Source organism: Muscardinus avellanarius (genome assembly GCF_963383645.1).
Source record: "Muscardinus avellanarius genome assembly, chromosome: 16".
Lineage (NCBI taxonomy): Eukaryota > Metazoa > Chordata > Mammalia > Rodentia > Gliridae > Muscardinus > Muscardinus avellanarius.
The window spans coordinates 21868439-21885878 of NC_137802.1; the positions used below are offsets into that span (position 1 = coordinate 21868439).

General features: G+C 42.4%; 2 protein-coding genes across 2 annotated transcripts in view; one reads left to right on the forward strand and one right to left on the reverse strand.

Annotated features, from left to right (window-relative positions):
• SMG6 (SMG6 nonsense mediated mRNA decay factor) overlaps positions 1 to 17440 on the forward strand; it is a gene marked incomplete at its 3' end in the record, with an annotated part of 299777 nt that overhangs the window by 183637 nt on the left and 98700 nt on the right. The gene's annotated exons all lie outside the window — the stretch shown is intronic.
• LOC308275301 (large ribosomal subunit protein eL21-like) lies at positions 7920 to 8402 on the reverse strand (the record flags this gene model as incomplete). The annotated part of the gene is made up of 1 exon (XM_080713464.1): positions 7920 to 8402. One exon carries the CDS (start codon positions 8400 to 8402, stop codon positions 7920 to 7922), a length of 483 nt encoding a protein of 160 aa, XP_080569590.1.

Genomic DNA, 17440 nt, shown 5'->3' on the forward strand with positions numbered 1-17440 from the left:
CACACACACACACACACACACACACACACACTTTTTTTTTTTTTTTGGTGGTACTGGGATTCCTGGAAACCCTTCTACCTCTGGACTATACTCCCAGGCACCTATTTTTTATATTTTTATTTGGAAACAGGGTCTCTTAAGTCAGCAAGGCTGGCTTCGAACCTGTGCAATCCTCCTGTCTCTGCCTCCCAAGCATGAGGATTACAAGGGTGAGCCACCACACCTGGCCACACACACACTCTTAAAAGGTAGGGAGTGTAACTTGTAAGTGGAATGACCCTGAGTTCAATTTGTAGTACTAAATAAATAAATGAGTTTTTTTGTTTGTTTGTTTGTTTTTGTTTTTTGTTTGTGTGTGTGTGTCTGTGTGTGTGTGTGTGTGTGTGTGTTTCTGCAGTGCTGGGGATGGAACCCAGGGACATTCTACCTCTGAACTACACCCCTACCCCTATTTATTATTTTTCATATATTTTGAAACAGGGTCTCACTGAGTTGCAATGGGCCTCACTAAGTAAGTAGCTGAGGCTGTCCACAAACTGGGATCCTCCTGTCTCAGCCTCCCAAATGCTGGGATTACAAGCGTGCGTCACCACACCTGGCTCAAATGAATTTTTTAAATAAATTTTATGATTAGAAAGGTAAACTGATTTACCCAGACTTCCACTGGAATTTTCACTATAAAATAGGGCCTGCCTATTTCAGAATATTCATCATTTAGAACAATGTCTGTTGAGGGTTTGATGTTCTTGTGATTAATTTTTTGTGATATTACTATTGTCAGTGATAGGAAAAATCAGATCTTTAGTTGCTTAAGAGTAAATTCAGAGCCGGGCGTGGTGGCGCACGCTTGTAATCCCCACGCTTGGGAGGCTGAGACAGGAGGATCGCACAGGTTCGAAGCCAGGCTCAGCTACTTAGTGAGGCTCTCAGCAACTTAGTGAGACCCTGTTTCCAAATAAAATATTAAAAAACAGGTCTGGGAGTATATTATGGAGGCAGAAAGCTTCTGGGTTCTACCCCCAGTATCACCAAAAATATAAAAATAATAATAATAATAATAAATTCAGATTTTTTTAACTACCAGCAAACTCAGAAATAATTTGATGAAATCATGTAAAACCTCACTTGTAGCTTGTAATCCCACTATTCTGAAGGTTGAGAAAGGAGGATTGTGGTTCACAGCCAGCCTCAGCTATTTAGTGAGGTCTCTTACAACTCAGTGAGACCCTGATTCAAAAAGAAAAAAAAAACCCATAGTGAATTCTTGACTAGTGATATTTTTTGTGTGGAGTTATGTGGATGCACACACACACACAAAGTGAAGAGAAAACTGAGAACTATTCATAATTAGAGTGCAGAGAGAAACATGGCTTGCATATGTGCAACAAAAAGCTTTGGAAGGTTAAAATTACACAGTAAATGTAGGTTGGGCGGTTACTTAACGAGGCGTACATGTTCCGGGGGTGGGGTGTCCTTTACTCTTGTGCAATTAGGGAACTCCAGATCTGCCTGAATAGGGGAATTGCCTTTTTATTTCTCACATGCCATTTAAAAATTCACTTTTTCCCTTTAAGGTGTTTGCCTTTTTATTTCCTTGCATTTTTTTTTCTTCTTTGTGTGCTTTTTTTTTTTTTTTAAGGAATTAATAAGCCGGTGTGGTGGCACAAGTTTATAATCCCAGCATTTGGGAGACTGAGACAGGAGGATCATGGTTCACAAATAGCTGCAGCTACTTAGGCCCTCTGCAAATTAGTGAGACCCTGTTTCAAAATAAAGAATAAAAAAAAAAAAAACAGTGCAGGGGGTGTAGCTCGGAGGTTCAATGCCCCTGGGTTCCATCCCCAGACCTGCAAAAAACAAAAATAATAATAAATAAATAAAGGAATTATTGAAACATGCATGTGTTCCCACTTCTCTGCCTTTGATAAGAAATGACCAGGGCAAGCCAGGAATGGTGGCACATGCTTGTAATCTCAGTACTTGGGAGGCTAGCAGATTTGTGGCCAGCCTCAGCTACTTAGTGAGGACCTCTGCAACTTAGTGAGACTCTGTTTCAAAATAAAGAATAAAATAGGGATCAGGAGTGTAGCATAGAGGTAGAATGTGTCTAGGTTCCTTCCCCAGTACCACAACAAAAAGAAAAAGAAAGAAAGAGAGAGAGAGAAAAAAATTAAGGAAGGAAGAGAAAGAAAAAAGGAAGGAAGGAAGGAAGGAAGGAAGGAAGGAAGGAAAGAAGGAAAGAAAGAAATGACTAGGGCAGGGTTCAGATAGTGGTGAGCAGAGAGGTTGCTGATGGCTTAGCTGCTTCTAACAATACTCAGTAATACTCAGCTGGTTCTGAGTATTTGAAATAAGGGTTACGCCGGGCGTGGTGGCGCACACTTGTAATCCCCGCGCTTGGGAGGCTGAGACAGGAGGATGACAGGTTCAAAGCCAGTCTCAGCAACTTAGTCAGACCCTGTTTCCAAATAAGAAATAAAATCGGGCTACCGGGCATGGTGGCGCACATTGTAATTCCAGTACTTGGGAGGCTGAGACAGGAGGATTGCGCAGGATCAAAGCCAGCCTCAGCTACTTAGTGAGGCTCTCAGCAATTTAGTGAGACCCTGTTTCCAAGTAAAGTATAAAATAGTTCTGGGAGTGTAGCAGAGGTAGAAAGTCCCTGGGTTCCATCCCCAGTACCACAACATGAAAGGAAGGAAGGAAGGCCGGCCGGCTGGCCGGCCAGACATGGTGGCGCATGCTTGTAATCCCAGAATTCGGGAGGCTGAGACCAGAGGATCGTGGTTCATGGACAATCTCAGCTACTTAGGCCCTCTGCAACTCAGTGAGACCAGTTTTCAAAATAAAGAATAAAAAATAGGGCAGGGGGTGTAGCTTGAAGGTCGAATGCCCCTGGGTTCCATCCCCAGACCTGCAAAAAAAAAAAAAAAAGAAAAAAGAAAAAAAAAGAAAAAGGAAGAAAGAAAAAATAAGGCTGAGGGTATAGCTCAGAGGTAGAATGCTCCTGGGTTTCATCCCTTGTTCTGCAATCAATCAATCAATCAATCAAAATCAGGCTGGGAGCCGGGCGTGGTGGCATACGTTTGTAATTCCAGCATTTGGGAGGTTGAGACAGGAGGATCACAGTTTGCAGGCAGCCTCAGCTACTTAGTGAGGTTCTTCGTAACTCAGTGAGACCCTGTTTCAAAAGAAAGAATAAAAAATAGGGCTGGGAGTATAGCTCAGAAGTAGAATGCCCCTGGGTTCCATCCCAGTACCGCAAAAAAAAAGAAGAAAAAAAAATCAGACTGAGAATGTAGTTCAGAGGTGGAATGCCACTGGGTTCAATCCTCAGTGCCACAAAAAAATAGAAAGAAAAGAAATATGAGTTACTACTCAGCTGACATTCCTGATTTCTTAGTACTAGAATTGAATTCTGCAAACTTCGAAATGAATGTTCTGAGAGATTTTTGCCTGTTCTTTCTTTCTTTTCTTTCTTTTTTTCTTTTTCTTTTTCCTTTTCTTTTTCTTTTCTTTTCTTTTTTTTTTTTTAGTACTGGGGATGGAACCCAGGGGCCTTCTACATTTGGGCTACACCCCCAACCTATTTTATATTTTATTTGCAAAAAGGGTCTCACTAAGTTGCTGAGGCTGGCTCTGAACCTGCGCGATCCTCCTTTCTCAGCCTCCCAAATACTGGGATTACAAGCGTGCACCGCCACTCCCAACCCTATTTTTCTTTTAATAGTAACAACACCTGATTAAGATCAGCTGCAGACTTACTAAAAAGTAAAGTCAAACTTTAGTCTGAAAGCTTAGGAGCCAACCAGTGAGAGCCAGAGCTGGACAGGACTTGTTTAGCAAAAGGAAAGTCCTTCCTTTCTCTCCTCTCCCCTTTAGCCTCAGACACAGAGTGTGCTCAGACATGCTCAAGTAGTTTGTAAGCATACCTCTAATTCTAGTTGTCTTCCACTCACTTTTGTGCTACATGCAGTGGAATCTGTTCATCTTCATCTTTGCTCTGTTCCAGAGGAAAGAAGAGGTAGTTGGGTCAGAATGCCAAAAAAGCAGAAGTTAAAGTATGTGGATTTCATAGCCGTATGGATGAGTGTTTGTGGGGCAGGGAACTTCTAATAGAAAACATTTGTGTTGCGTCAAAAACAGAGCAAGGCCTGGTTAGAGTCTGTCTGCTCTGTCAGTCTGTTCCCCACTAGCACCAGTCCTTGTTCTCTTGGGAGTCAGGCTGTGGTTTCTTCTGCTCTTGCTACACTCTAATCTTCCCAGAGATTTTGTGTCACAGGTGGCCCCATGCATAGTTTGGAGTGACTGTACGGGTGGTGTCTAAGGCTTTGAAGGTGCTACAGTTCACATGTAGACTTTGGGACCCTTTTGGGGGCAAGCCTGTAAGGGGGGGAATCTCTGGCACAGAAAGGGGAAAACATGCTTAGACTCATACAGACGCTTTTTTAGGACTTACTTTACAGAGAGCAAAACACGCACTAGATGAACGGAAACGAGCAGAAGGAAAGCTTGCTGTTTGAGCTTGCCATTTCATTTGTACATTCTCGTAAGGGATGCACCTGGGTGCCCAAGCATGCATCTGACAGGCTGACGTCAATCAGGTTCTGGGGCTGGATCTCTTTTGGGAAATAGAGAAGTGAGAGTGCTAATCTCCCTGAGGATAGTGTCACTACAAGATATGAAAGGACCTGTAACTTGAGCTGTTTTTCTTCCTTTCTTGCAGTCCCCCTGAAATTTACATTTGTTCATCATTTTTTAAAAAAAGGAAAGAAGACAAAAAAGCAGCAGCCCAGCTCAGTTTTCTGGGTCCCCAAGAAGATACTTCACCAATGTGGTTTTCACATTTTTAGAGTTTTGGCTGGCGAATAAGATTGAGCAGAAGTGCTCCTTCCCCTGATAACAATACATTCAGATGCAGGATCAGGAGTATGTGGATTAAAACCAGACGGTTGATGATTAATACTCTTCCTTATAGAGGTGGACATGGCAGTTTCCTCCATTTGAATAAAAAAGCCCTTTCTCTGCAATTGTATGTGTGCATATGCTCACATGCTTGTGCTCTTGAAGGTGGGAACTGCATTTCTAGCTTAGTTATAATTCCCAAGTATTTTCTTTCCTTTCTCTTGAAGTACCCAAGAAGTACTAGAAGGACTGCCGGCCAGCCACTGCAGTGGGAATATGTTCTCTCTTCAAGTTAACTGCTTTCATATCTCTCTAGGTACTGCTGGAACACACGTCTTTATCCACATGACCTACTTGCTACCCGTGTTCTTGTGACCTCATTATAACAACTGTATTTTGAGCTGGGCGTGGTGGCACATGCTTGTACTTGGGAAGCTGAGATGGGAGGATAGCAAGTTTATGGCCAGCCTCAACACCCTAGTGAGGCCCTCCGCAAGTTAGAGGGACTCTGTTTCAAAATAAAGAATAAAAAATAGAGAGGCTGAGACAGGAGGATCGCAGTTCGTGGACAGCCTTAGCTACTACTTAGCAAGGCCCTTTGCATTTCAGTGAGACCCTGTTTCAAAATAAAGAATAAAAAATTGGGTTGGGGTGTAGCTTGGAGGTAGAATGCTGAGGAGGAGGAGGAGGAGGAGGAGGAGGAGGAGGAGATAGGGCTGGCTGGGGTGTAGCTTGGAGGTAGAATGCTGAGGAGGAGGAGGAGGAGGAGGAGGAGGAGGAGGAGAAGAGGAGGAGGAGGAAGAGGAGGAGATAGGGCTGGCTGGGGTGTAGCTTGGAGGTAGAATGCCCCTGGATTCAATCTCCAGTTTCATTCATAAATAAATAAATAAATACTGTATTTTTAGCTGGGCGTGGTGTTGCACACTTGGGATGCTGAGACAGGAGGATCATGAGTTGACAGCCAGCCTTAGCTACTTAGGCCCTCCTCAACTTAGAATCTGTTTCAAGATGGAGAATAAAAAATAGGGCTGGGAGTGTAACTCAAGGTACAATGCTCCTGGGTTTAGTCACCACTACTGCAGAAAAAAACTTTTTTTCCTTCAAACTATTAAACTTTGGAGGTACCCATTCCCATGGTTTCATTATTAGATGTTTAATGATATTAAAAGAAACTTTTTTTTTTTTTTTTTTTTGCAGATCTGGGGATAGAACCCAGGGGCATTCGACCTCCAACCTATACCCCTGCCCTATTTTTTATTTTGAAACAGGACCTCACTAAGTTGCAGAGGGCCTCACTAAGTAGCTGAGACTGTCCGTGAACCACAATCCTCTAGTCTTAGCCTCCCAAATGCTGGGATTACAAGTGTGTGCCATCGTGCCTGGCTTTAAAAGAAACCTTACTTTTTTGTTGTTGTTGTTTTTTGTTTTTATGGTGCTGGGGATTGAACCCAGTGGCATTCTACCTTCAAGCCACACCCCGACCCTAATTTTTTATTCTTTATTCTGAAACAGGGTCTCACCAAGTTTCAGAAGTCCTCACTAAGCAGCTGAGGCTGGCCACAAACCAAGATCCTCCTGTCTCAGCCTCCCAAGTACTGTGATTACAAGTGTGTGCCACCACGCCTGGCTAAGAAACTTTATTATTAAAGGGATACTTTAAAGCCGGGCGTGGTGGCGCACGCTTGTAATCCCCGCGCTTGGGAGGCTGAGACAGGAGGATCGCACAGGTTCGAAGCCAGCCTCAGCTACTGAGTGAGGCTCTCAGCAACTTAGTGAGACCATGTTTCCAAATAAAATATAAAATAGGGCTGGGAGTATAGCCTGGAGGTAGAAAGCCTCTGGGTTCCACCCCCAGTACCACCAATAAATAAATAAATAAACAAACAAACAAATAAAAGGGATACTTTATATTTTTATCTCACTCACTAAAAACATGACAGATTTTTTTGGAGTATAGTTTTAGTGTGAGGTTGGCAGCTGTTTGTCATTATTTTTTTATTTTTGTAATTTATTTTAGTGGTACTGGGTTCCTGGAAACCCTTCTACTTCCGGGCTATACTCCCAGAACTATTTTATATTTTTATTTGGAAACAGGGTCTCTTTTTTTTTTTTCAAGGATAGAGATGTTTATTTAAAATGGGATAAAATGCACACAGATGAGTTAAATGAGAAGCCAGTTTCCATTTCAGCTAAACCTAATAACACTACCCATGCTGAGTTTTTCCCTCTCAAAATTCATGTTGAAACCCAATCTTCATAAGAGGTAGGGCCTTAAGAGAAGCCTTGGAAGAGGACCTGGGCCCTACACCTTAGTGAATATTAGCACCCTTTAGAATTGAGCTGAAGCAACAAGACTATTCCTACCTAGTTGCCCCATCCTCTTTGGGGAGATGAGGATACAGCAACAAATCTCTTTAGCAGTGGGAACCAGGCCTCAGATACCAAACATGCTAGCATCTTGATCCTGGGCTCCCCAGCCTCCAAAGCTATGAAAGACAAGCTATTATGTACAAACTACTGAGTTCTATAGTAGCATATTATAGGACAAAGACGAATGTTTTTACATACTTGTTTTCTGAGCCCTGCTCCATTAATGGTTAAAGTAATTCAGAACTAGTAACTAACTAGTTAAAAAACAGGATGCTATTAAGTAGTAGGCTTCACAGGCAAATTCCGGATCCTTAAAATCTATTTACAGTATAGTTGAGCAACTGATTTTTCCTGAACTTATATAACAGACCAGCTTCCACATATTTTTGTACATATTTTTCCCATGGTGATTTAGACCATCTTCAAACCAGTATAAATATTTCATAAATAATATTTGGCCATTTTCTAACCTATTGAGTACACTTGATGCACAATAAGCTAATCAGTAATAATACTACTAAATGTAAAGACGTGACACACTTAAAAAATCTTTCTTTAACTATTTCTTTAGGGGATAAGACACCACGCTTCTACTCATTAACGCCATTTTTACAGCCCACGGGACTTTATTGTTTGTACACCTATTATGCCATGAATTCATAGGGAATAGGTTCCAGCAGCTCAGGCTCCTTTCCATTGGTTCTCACAAAGTGTGCTTCTCTGGGTGGAGCAGGCTGGCGCTTCAGCTGAACCCACATGCCTTTCTCTTTGGCTTCCTTCTTCTTCTGATCATTTTCTTTCACCCGCTTCAGGAAGCTATCTCGACTCTTAGAGTGCTTAATATGCTCAATACGCACGTTAATTCTCTTAGCAAGAATCTTGCCCTTGACTTGCTTGTTTACCACAATGCCAACAGCATGCTGGGTAACATTATAGACTCTTCCAGTTTTGCCATGGTGACATTTGTGAGGCGTTCCTTTTTGAACAGTACCCATTCCCTTAATGTCTACAACATCACCCTTCTTGTAGATTCGCATGTATGTGGCCAGAGAAACAACTCCATGTTTTCTAAAAGGCCTAGAGAACACATAACGGATTCCTCTCCTCTTCCCTTTTGTGTTTGTCATTTTGGTGAATTAGCGGCGCGCGGCTGCAGCTTGAGTCTTTGGAGTCGAAACAGGGTCTCTTAAGCCAGCAAGGCTGGCTTTGAACCTGTGCGATCCTCCTGTCACCGCCTCCCAAGTGTGGGAATTACAAGCGTGCGCCACCACGCCCAGCGTTTGTTCATTATTTAAAATGTGTTCGAGCCAGGCATGGTGGCCCATGTTTGTAATCCCAGTAGTTGGGAGGCTGAGACAGAAGGATCACAGATTCAAAGCCAGCCTCGGCAATTTAGAGAGACGCTTATCAACCTAGTGAGACCCTGTTTCCAAGTAAGAAATAAAATTGGGCTGGGAATGTAGCTTAGAGGTAGAACACCTCTGGGTTCAATCCCCTGTACCAAAAAAAAAAAGTAAGGATTTATTTTTTATTAATTTACATGCACATTAACCTATTCAGGCCAAGAGGCCTCTGATTACCCTGTGATTTAAACTTTCATACACTTTGCTCTTTGTAGGAACAGAGAGAGACCTCTACCCAAATGAATCAGGAAATGAAAAGGGAGGAAGGAAACTAGGCTGGGACTTGGTATCTTTTTATCTGCATAAAGAAGGTTGTGTTGAAAGCCAGGCTTGGTGGCGCACACCTGGAGTCTTAGTGCTAGGGAGGCTGAGACAGGAGGATCTCAGGTTCATGGATAGCCTCAGCTACTTAATGAGGCCCTCTGCAATTTAGTGAGATCCTGTTTCCAATAAAATATAAAAATAGGTCTGGGAGTATAGCCCTTGAATTCCATCCCCAGTACTACAAGAAGGAAAAAAAAAAAAAAAAAAAGAAGAAGTGTGTACCACCCTGTTTGGATTACTTTTTGTGTTTGTTTTTTTGTGGTCTCAGGGATTGAATCCCTAGGCACTCTACCTCCAGTTACACTCCAAGCCTGATTTTATTTATTATTTAGAAACAGGGTCTCTCTAGGCTGATAAAAGTCTTACAACTTGCTGAGGCTGTCCTCAAACCTATAAACTTCCTGCCTCAGCCTCCCAAGTACTAGGATTACAGGCATGTACCACCACAACTAGGTTGTTGAGAGTTTCACTACTTGTTGAGGCTGCCCTTGAACCTGCAATCTTCTTATCTTTGCTTCTCAAGTACTGGGATTACAGACATGCCCACCATGCCTGGCTAGAAATTGGTGCTTTAAACCAGGTGTGAGGGCATACACTTGTAATCCCAGCATTTAGGAGGCTGAGACAGGAGGATCACAGGTTTGAGGTCAGCCTCAGCTACTTAGTGAGGCCCTTTGCAACTCAGACCCTGTTTCAAAATAAAGAATAAAAGCTGGGCATGGTGGCGCAGGTTTGTAATCCCAGCATTCAGGAGGCTGCGATCCGTTCGCCGACAGCCTCAGCTACTTAGTGAGGCCCTTCGCAACTCAGTGAGACCCTTTTTCAAAATAAAGAATAAAAAATTTGGGCAGGGGGTGTAGCTCAGAGGTCAAATGCCTCTGGGTTCCAGCCCCAGACCTGTAAAAAAATTTTAAAAAGAATAAAAAATAGGGCTGGGGTGTAGCTCATAGGTAGAATGCCCCTGGGTTCCATCCCCAGGACCACAATAAAAAAATAAAAAGGATGAGTGTAATGATAACTGAATTCTTCCTTTGGGAAATTAGATTAATAAATTAAGCTGCAACTGATAAAATCCAAAAGGACATCAGTAAATAAAAAAGGCAATTAATAATTATATCTAAGCTGGGTGTGGTGGCTCACACTTTTGATCCCAGCTTTTGAGAGGCTGAGACAGGAGGATTGTGGTTCACAGATAGTGGGGCCCTTTGCAATGACCCCGTTTCAAAATAAAAAATAAAAAATAGGGCTTGGGACCTGGGCGTGGTGGCGCACGCTTGTAATCCCAGCATTCAGGAGGCTGAGACCGGAGAATCGTGGTTCACAGACAGCCTCAGCTACTTAGTGAGGCCCTTTGCAACTCAGTGAGATCCGGTTTCAAAATAAAGAATAAAAAATAGGGCAGGGGGTGTAGCTCAGGGGTTGAATGCCCCTGGGTTCCATACCCATGCCCACAAAATAAATAAATAAATAGGGCTTGGAGTGTAGCTTGGAGGTGGAATGCCCCTGGGTTCCATACCCAGTACCTCAAAAAATAAATAAATATAGGCCGGGCGTGGTGGCACACGCTTGTAATCTCCACGCTTGGGGGCTGAGACAGGAGGATCGCACAGGTTCGAAGCCAGCTGCGCGCGCTGGCTTAGGAGACCCTGTTTCTAAATAAAAATGTAAAATGGATCAGGGAGTATAGCCCGGAGGTAGAAGGGCTTCCAGGAACCCCAGTGCCACCAAATATAAATAAATAAATAAATAAATAAATAAATAAATAAATAAATATTTTAAAAATTTGGCTTTGCTCTGGGCATGGTGCACACTTGTAATTCCAGTACTTGGGAGACTGAAACAAGAGGATTGCAGGTTTGTAGCCAGCCTCAACTACTTAGACCCTGTTTCAAAATAAGGAATAAAAAATAGGGCTTGGGGTGTAGCTCAGAGGTAGAATGCCCCTGGGTTCCATCCCCATTACCGTAAAATTAAATTAATTAATTAGTTAATTAATTAAAAGAGGGAGCTGGACATGGTGGAGCATGCTTGTAATCCTAGTACTTGTGGGGCTGAGACAGGAGGATTGTAAATTAAAAGCCAGCCTCAGCTACTTAGTGAGGCACTTGGAAACTTAGTGAACATTGTTTCAAAATAAAAGAACAAAATTAGGGCTGGCAGGTTTAGCTCACAGTTAGAATACCCCCTGGGTTCACTACCCAGTACCAATGAATGAATGAATGAATGAATGGATGGATGGATGGATGGATGGATGGAAAAGGGAGTAAACCAAGATAGAGTTGTGCACACAGATATCTGAAACTATTCTCTCTCATTCCTCTCTCTCATCCCCTCCTGTGAGATAGATTCGGGCTCTTACACACTCCATAGAATGGGCAGGCCAAATTTTTGCTCAGAGACATCTCAGACTATAGTTGCTTTTGATAAGTAATCGTTCCCAAGCCCTAAAGTGATAGCCTCCAAAAAATCACCCACTTTGAAGAGCTGCTTTCATCTCTAGCTGGATTCCTTTCCAAACAAGCATCAGCAGAGCCTGGTCAGGGTTCTGCCACACTGTTCTGCCATGAGAGCAAATTGGCAGCAAAGATACCCCCTGAGGCAATGAAATCCAGTTCTCAGGATATACATTAAATGTGCATGAGGTGTTTATATATCCTAGGACTCTTTCATGTTGCATGAAATTCCTTCCACAGGGCAGCCCACTTAGGTACAGGGAGCAAATATGTCCTGCCCTACTGGATAAAAGTCAAGAGAAGGCGCTATGTGTAATTCTGTTCCTTTTTTTTTTTTTTTTTTTTTTTTTTTTTGCGGTACTAGGAATGGAACCCAGAGGCATTCTACCTTGAAACTACAGCCCCAGCCTGATTTTTTATTCTTTATTTTGAAACAGGATCTCACCGAGTTGCAATGGGCCTCACTGGGTAGCTGAGACTGTCCACAAACTGCATCGTCCTGTCTCAGCCTCCCAAATGCTTGGGATTACAAATGTGCCACCACACCTGGCTTTCTTGTAACTTTTTATTTAATTGCCATTGCCAATCCCTGATGAGGTGTTTTCCTTTATTCTTTTCTTTTCTTTCTTTCTTTCTTTTTTTTTTTTTTTTTTTGTACTAAAGATGGAACCCAGGGGCTTTCTACCTCTAGGCTACAATCCCAGACCTATTTTTTTAATATATTTTATTTGGAAACAGGATCTCATTATGTTTCTGTGGCTGGCTTCAAACCTGCGCGATCCTCCTGTCTCAGCCTCCTAAGCACTGGGATTACAAGCATATACCACCATGCCCAGCTTAGGTGTTTTTCTTAAACAACATTTGCCACGGACTAGATTTAGCACAATTTTTTTTTTCTGCATATGACATGGGTCACTAGCACTGTATGTAATGCTTTAGTACTAGAGATCTGGTCATTTCTTCAGGATAGTGGCATCTGGTCAAGGCTGTCTGTCTAGCTTCTGACCCCAGTAGGAGTGATGTGTACGGAGAAGAATTTCTGACCCTTCACTAATCTATTATTATCTTTATAAACAAAACAGCAGCTTTTAGGCAAGCTTAAAACTTCTATTTTTCTGCTCATGAAGGTACAAATGTCTCTTTTTACTAAAGACAAGTAAATTCAATGGAAGATAAAAACAGTACTGTGGAATAATACTTCACATTGCTTTAAAAACAGAGGGAAGGGTTAAAAACAAATTTTGCAATGAATCTGCAAATGTGGAATCTAAGGGTGATGATCCCATCTGGAAAGCCCTACCAGTGGTGCCGTGGCTGGTTTGTGGAGCAATACAGATTGAGGAGTGAAAAAAGACCCTGTAGCCTTGAAAGATGACAGGCTCCTTAATTGATGTCCATTTCAGCTGGTGCGCGCCAGCTTACATTGGCCCCCATCCAGCGTTCCTGTGATTTGGGAGCCAGGTGCGAAGCATTTTTGTTCCATCTTGTTCCCCAGCATCTACAGAAGCCTCACCCAGTTCCACTTGAGGCAGCAGCACTCTGTAGGAAACAGATGTACAGGTAGAGATGGAAGGGAGTATCACAGCTGGGTTATGGATATTAAGAAAGAAAAACCTTCCTCTACACGCAAGTGAGATCTGGGATTCAGAGTTGGGGAAAACGGTGTTTCACAGCCTCAGTATAAAGTGTAAAGTATTCTAATTAGACTTAATTTTTTTTATAGTACAGGAGATTTAACCCCGGGGGCATTCTACCTCTGAGCTATACTTCCAGCCCTACTTTTTATTCATTATTTTGAAATGGGGTCTCACTAAGTTGTGGAGGGCCTCACTAAGTAGCTGAGGCTTGCTGTGAACCTTTGACCCTACTGTCTCAGCCTCCCAAGAACTGGGATTACATAATCGTGTGCCACCATGCCCAGCTCTTATTTCTTATTTTTAAGAACATATTAGCTGGGTGTGGTGGCGCACGCTTGTAATCCCTGCTCTTGGGAGGCTGAGACAGGAGGATTGGCACAGGTTTGAAGCCAGCCTCAGCTACTTACTTAGTGAGGCTCTCAGCAACTTAGTGAGACCCTGTTTCCAAATAAAATATAAAATAGGTGTGGGAGTATAGCCCGGAGGTAGAAAGCCTCTGGGTTCCATCCCCAGTACCACAAAAAGAAATTGAGCCTGGTGTGGTGGCACATGCTTATAATACTAGCATTTGGGAGGCTGAGACCAGAGGATCGTGGTTTGCGGACAGCCTCAGCTACTTAGTGAGGTCTTCCTCAACTCAGACCCTGTTTCAAAATAAAGAATAAAAAATTGGGCAGAGGGTCAAATGCCTCTGGGTTCCATCCCCAGACCCGCCAAAAGAAAAAAAAAAAAAAGAGAGAGAGAGAGAAAAGAACATATTAGACATATAAGCAGAAATCTGGGAACAATATATAAAATGAAATATAAAGAACATATCAAGATGGCCATTGGATTTTTGTGATCACTTCCACAGCATATAAGGAAACAAACAACTGAGAGATTAACTTTCTTTTTTTTCTTTTTTTCTATTTTTGCGTTACTGGGGATAGAGCCCAAGGACATTCTACCTCTGAGTGACACCCCCAGCCCTATCTTTTTCTTTATTTTTTTTATTTTGAAACAGGGTTTCATGAATTGCAAAGGGCCTCACTAAGTAGTACCTGAAGCTGTCCTCAAACTGTGATCCTCCTGTCTCAGCCTCCCAATGCTGGGATTACAAGTGTGTGCCACCATGCCTGGCTTGCTTTTTTTTTTTTTTTTTTTTTTTTTTTTTTTTTTTTTGCTTTTTGGTACTGGGGATGGAATCCAGGGGCATTCTACCTCTGAGCCACACCCCAGACCTATTTTTTTTTTAATTCTTTATTTTGAAACAGGGTTTCACTGAGTTGCAAAAAGAAATTGTGCTAAGTCTAGCACTCACTAAGTAGTAGCTGAGGTTGGCTTCGAACCGCGATCCTCCTGTTTCAGCCTCCCAAATGCTGGGATTACAAGCATGCACCACCACGTCTGGCTCAGATTAACTATTGTTTGTTTGTTTATTTATTTATTTATTTATTTATTTATTTATTTATTTATTTATTTATTTTTGGTACTGAGGATGGAACCCAGGGGCATTCTATCGCCAAGCTGCACCCCCAGCCCTATTTATTTTTTATTCTTTTTTTTTTTTTAATCACTGGGGATGAAACCCAGGGGCATTTGACCTATGAGCTACACCCCCAGCCCTATTTTTTATTCTTTATTTTGAAACAGGGTCTCATTGAGTTGCAAAGGGCCTCACTAAGGAGCTGAGGCTGGCTGTGAACTGTGATCCTTCTGTTTCAGCTTCTCAAATGCTGGGATTACAAACATGCGCCACCACGCCCAGCTAGGTTAACTATTCTTGACTGAATAGAGACATGACTGTGACTTTTGGAAATATTGATGAACACAGTACAAAACGTTAGCATCACCTGTCCAGTGTCAGTGTTAGCTCCTTGATGCTTTAGACTGTGATGTCAGAGAAGACGTTCTTCCCAACCTTCTTTCTTTCTAGGTTTCAGGCTAAAATGAATATGGAAGAACAGGCAGTTCTGCTTTTCAGGATTATAAAATATGAGCAGGATCCTCTCCAGGGAACATTAAAGTCCTATGTACATACAACTTAAATGTTGGCATTGATTCTTTGCAGCTGACTTACATTTTTATATAAGACAAGTTTTATGAGGCAGATTTTTTTTCCTAGAGGACCCATCTCATAGACTAACAACTAAAAGAATCCTCTGTTGTCCTGCCTTTACCTCTAGATCTGATCCATATAGAGCTGAGGACCATCTTTGGCCTTGAGAATCAGACCACAATATCCATATGTCCATGAGTGCCTACCAGGTTGCTTTCATCCCGATATGCCAGGCACAGCAAAACAACCCTTGGTTCATTAGTAGGTGTGTGTGTGTGTGTGTGTGTGTGTGTGTGTGTGTGTGTGTGTGTTTACTGGGGTTGGAACCCAGAGGCATTCTATCTCAGAGATACACCTCCAGCCCTAATTTTTATTCTTTATTTTGAAACAGGGTCTCACTGAGTTCCACAAAGCCTCACTAAGCTGAGACTGTCTGCAAACCGCGATCCTCCTGTCTCAGCCTCCCGAATGCCTGGCTTTCATTAGTAGCTTTTGCATGTTCTTCCTTGTCTTACATAGATCCCCAAGTCAGTGATACTACTCCCAGGGGTGATGCTGGAATGAACCGGGGGCCCTAATAGCTGTTGGTGCAATTAGAGGAGATTAGGGGGAAAATAAAATATTCAGAAACACAGGGAGGAGTGAGTAATGTTTTTCTGAAAAGGGGATATAGTAAGCCAGTAAGTTGGTGAATCTATGTGACTTGACAGTATGAGAAGCTTCAAAATGTATATACCAGATAGTGTGAGAGAGGATCTATGAAGAGAGATTTCCTCTATTTAGAATTACCACTTTCTTTTTTTTTTCTTTTTTCTTTTTTTTCTGATACCAAGGATTGAATCCAGAAGCATTTTACTTTGAGGTACACCCCCAGCTTTGTTTTATTTTTATTTTGAAATAGGGTCTCTCTGGGTTGATGAATCTTACTACTTGCCAAGGCTGTCCTTGAACCTACATTTCTGTCTCAGCCTCCCGTGTACTGGGATTACAAGTATTTGCCACCATGCCCTTTAGAGTCTTGCTCTTTAAAACATGCACAGCCAGGCGTGGTGGCCCATGCCTGTAATCCCAGTAATTGGGAGGCTGAGACATCAGGATCACAGGTTTAAGAACAGCCTCAGCAAATAATGAGACTCTCATTGCAGTACTTGAGAGGCTGAGATAGAAGAATCAGGTTCAGCCAGGCATAGTAGCACACGCTTGTAATCCCAGTGCTTGGGAGGGTGAGTCAGGAGGATCTGGGTTCGCAGCCGGCCTCAGCTACTTAGTGAGGCCCTCTACAACTTAGTGAGACCCTGTTTCAAAATAAAGAACGAAAAAAATGGGCTGGGGGTGTAGCTCAGAGGAAGAATGCCCCTGGATTCAATCCTCAGCACCACCAAAAAAAAAAAAAAAAAAGAATCACAGGTTCAAAGCCAGGCGTAGTGGCACATACTTATAATCTCAATACTTGAGAGATTGAGACAGGAGGATTGCAGGTTTCTTCCCAGCCTCAGTTACTTAGACCCTCCACAACTTAGACTCTGTTTCAAAATAAGAAATAGGACTGGGAGCCAGGCATTGGTGGTGCACGCTTGTAATCCCAGTACTTGGGAGACTAAAATAGGAGGATCTGGGTTTACAGCCAGTACCACCAAATGGAAAGGAAAGGAAAGGAAAAGAGGAAGGAAGAAAGATAGATAGGTAGATAGGTTGGGCTAGGGGTGTAGCTCAAATGTAGAATGCCCCTGAGTTCAATCCCCAGCACCACAAAAAAATAAAATAAAATAAGACTGGAGTTATAGTTCAGAGGTGGAATGACCCTGCGTTCAATCCCCAATACCACAAAAATAAGTAAATAAATTAATAAATAAATAGGACTGGTGTTTAGCTCAGAAGTAAAACACCCTTGGGTTCAATCACCAATACAAAAAAAAAAATGATTATCATATTTCTTTTATTCTGGCAAAATATTCTAGTAAAATTTAGCTTTTTTTAATTTATTCTTTTTTGTGTGTGTGGAACTCGAGATTAAACCCAGGGGCATTCTACTTTCAAGCTATACCTCCAGCCCTATTTTTTATTCTTTATATTGAAACAAGGTCTCACTGACTTGCAAAGGACCTCTCACTAAGTAGCTGAGGCTGTCCATGAACGAGGCTGTCCATGAACGAGGCTGTCCACGAACTGCGATCCTTCAGTCTCAGCCTCCTGAATGCTGGGATTACAAGCGTGCACCACCACACCCGGCTTTTATTCTTTATTTTGAAACATGGTCTCACTGAGTTGCAAAGGGCTCACTAAGTATCTGAGGCTAGCCGAGAACCGAGA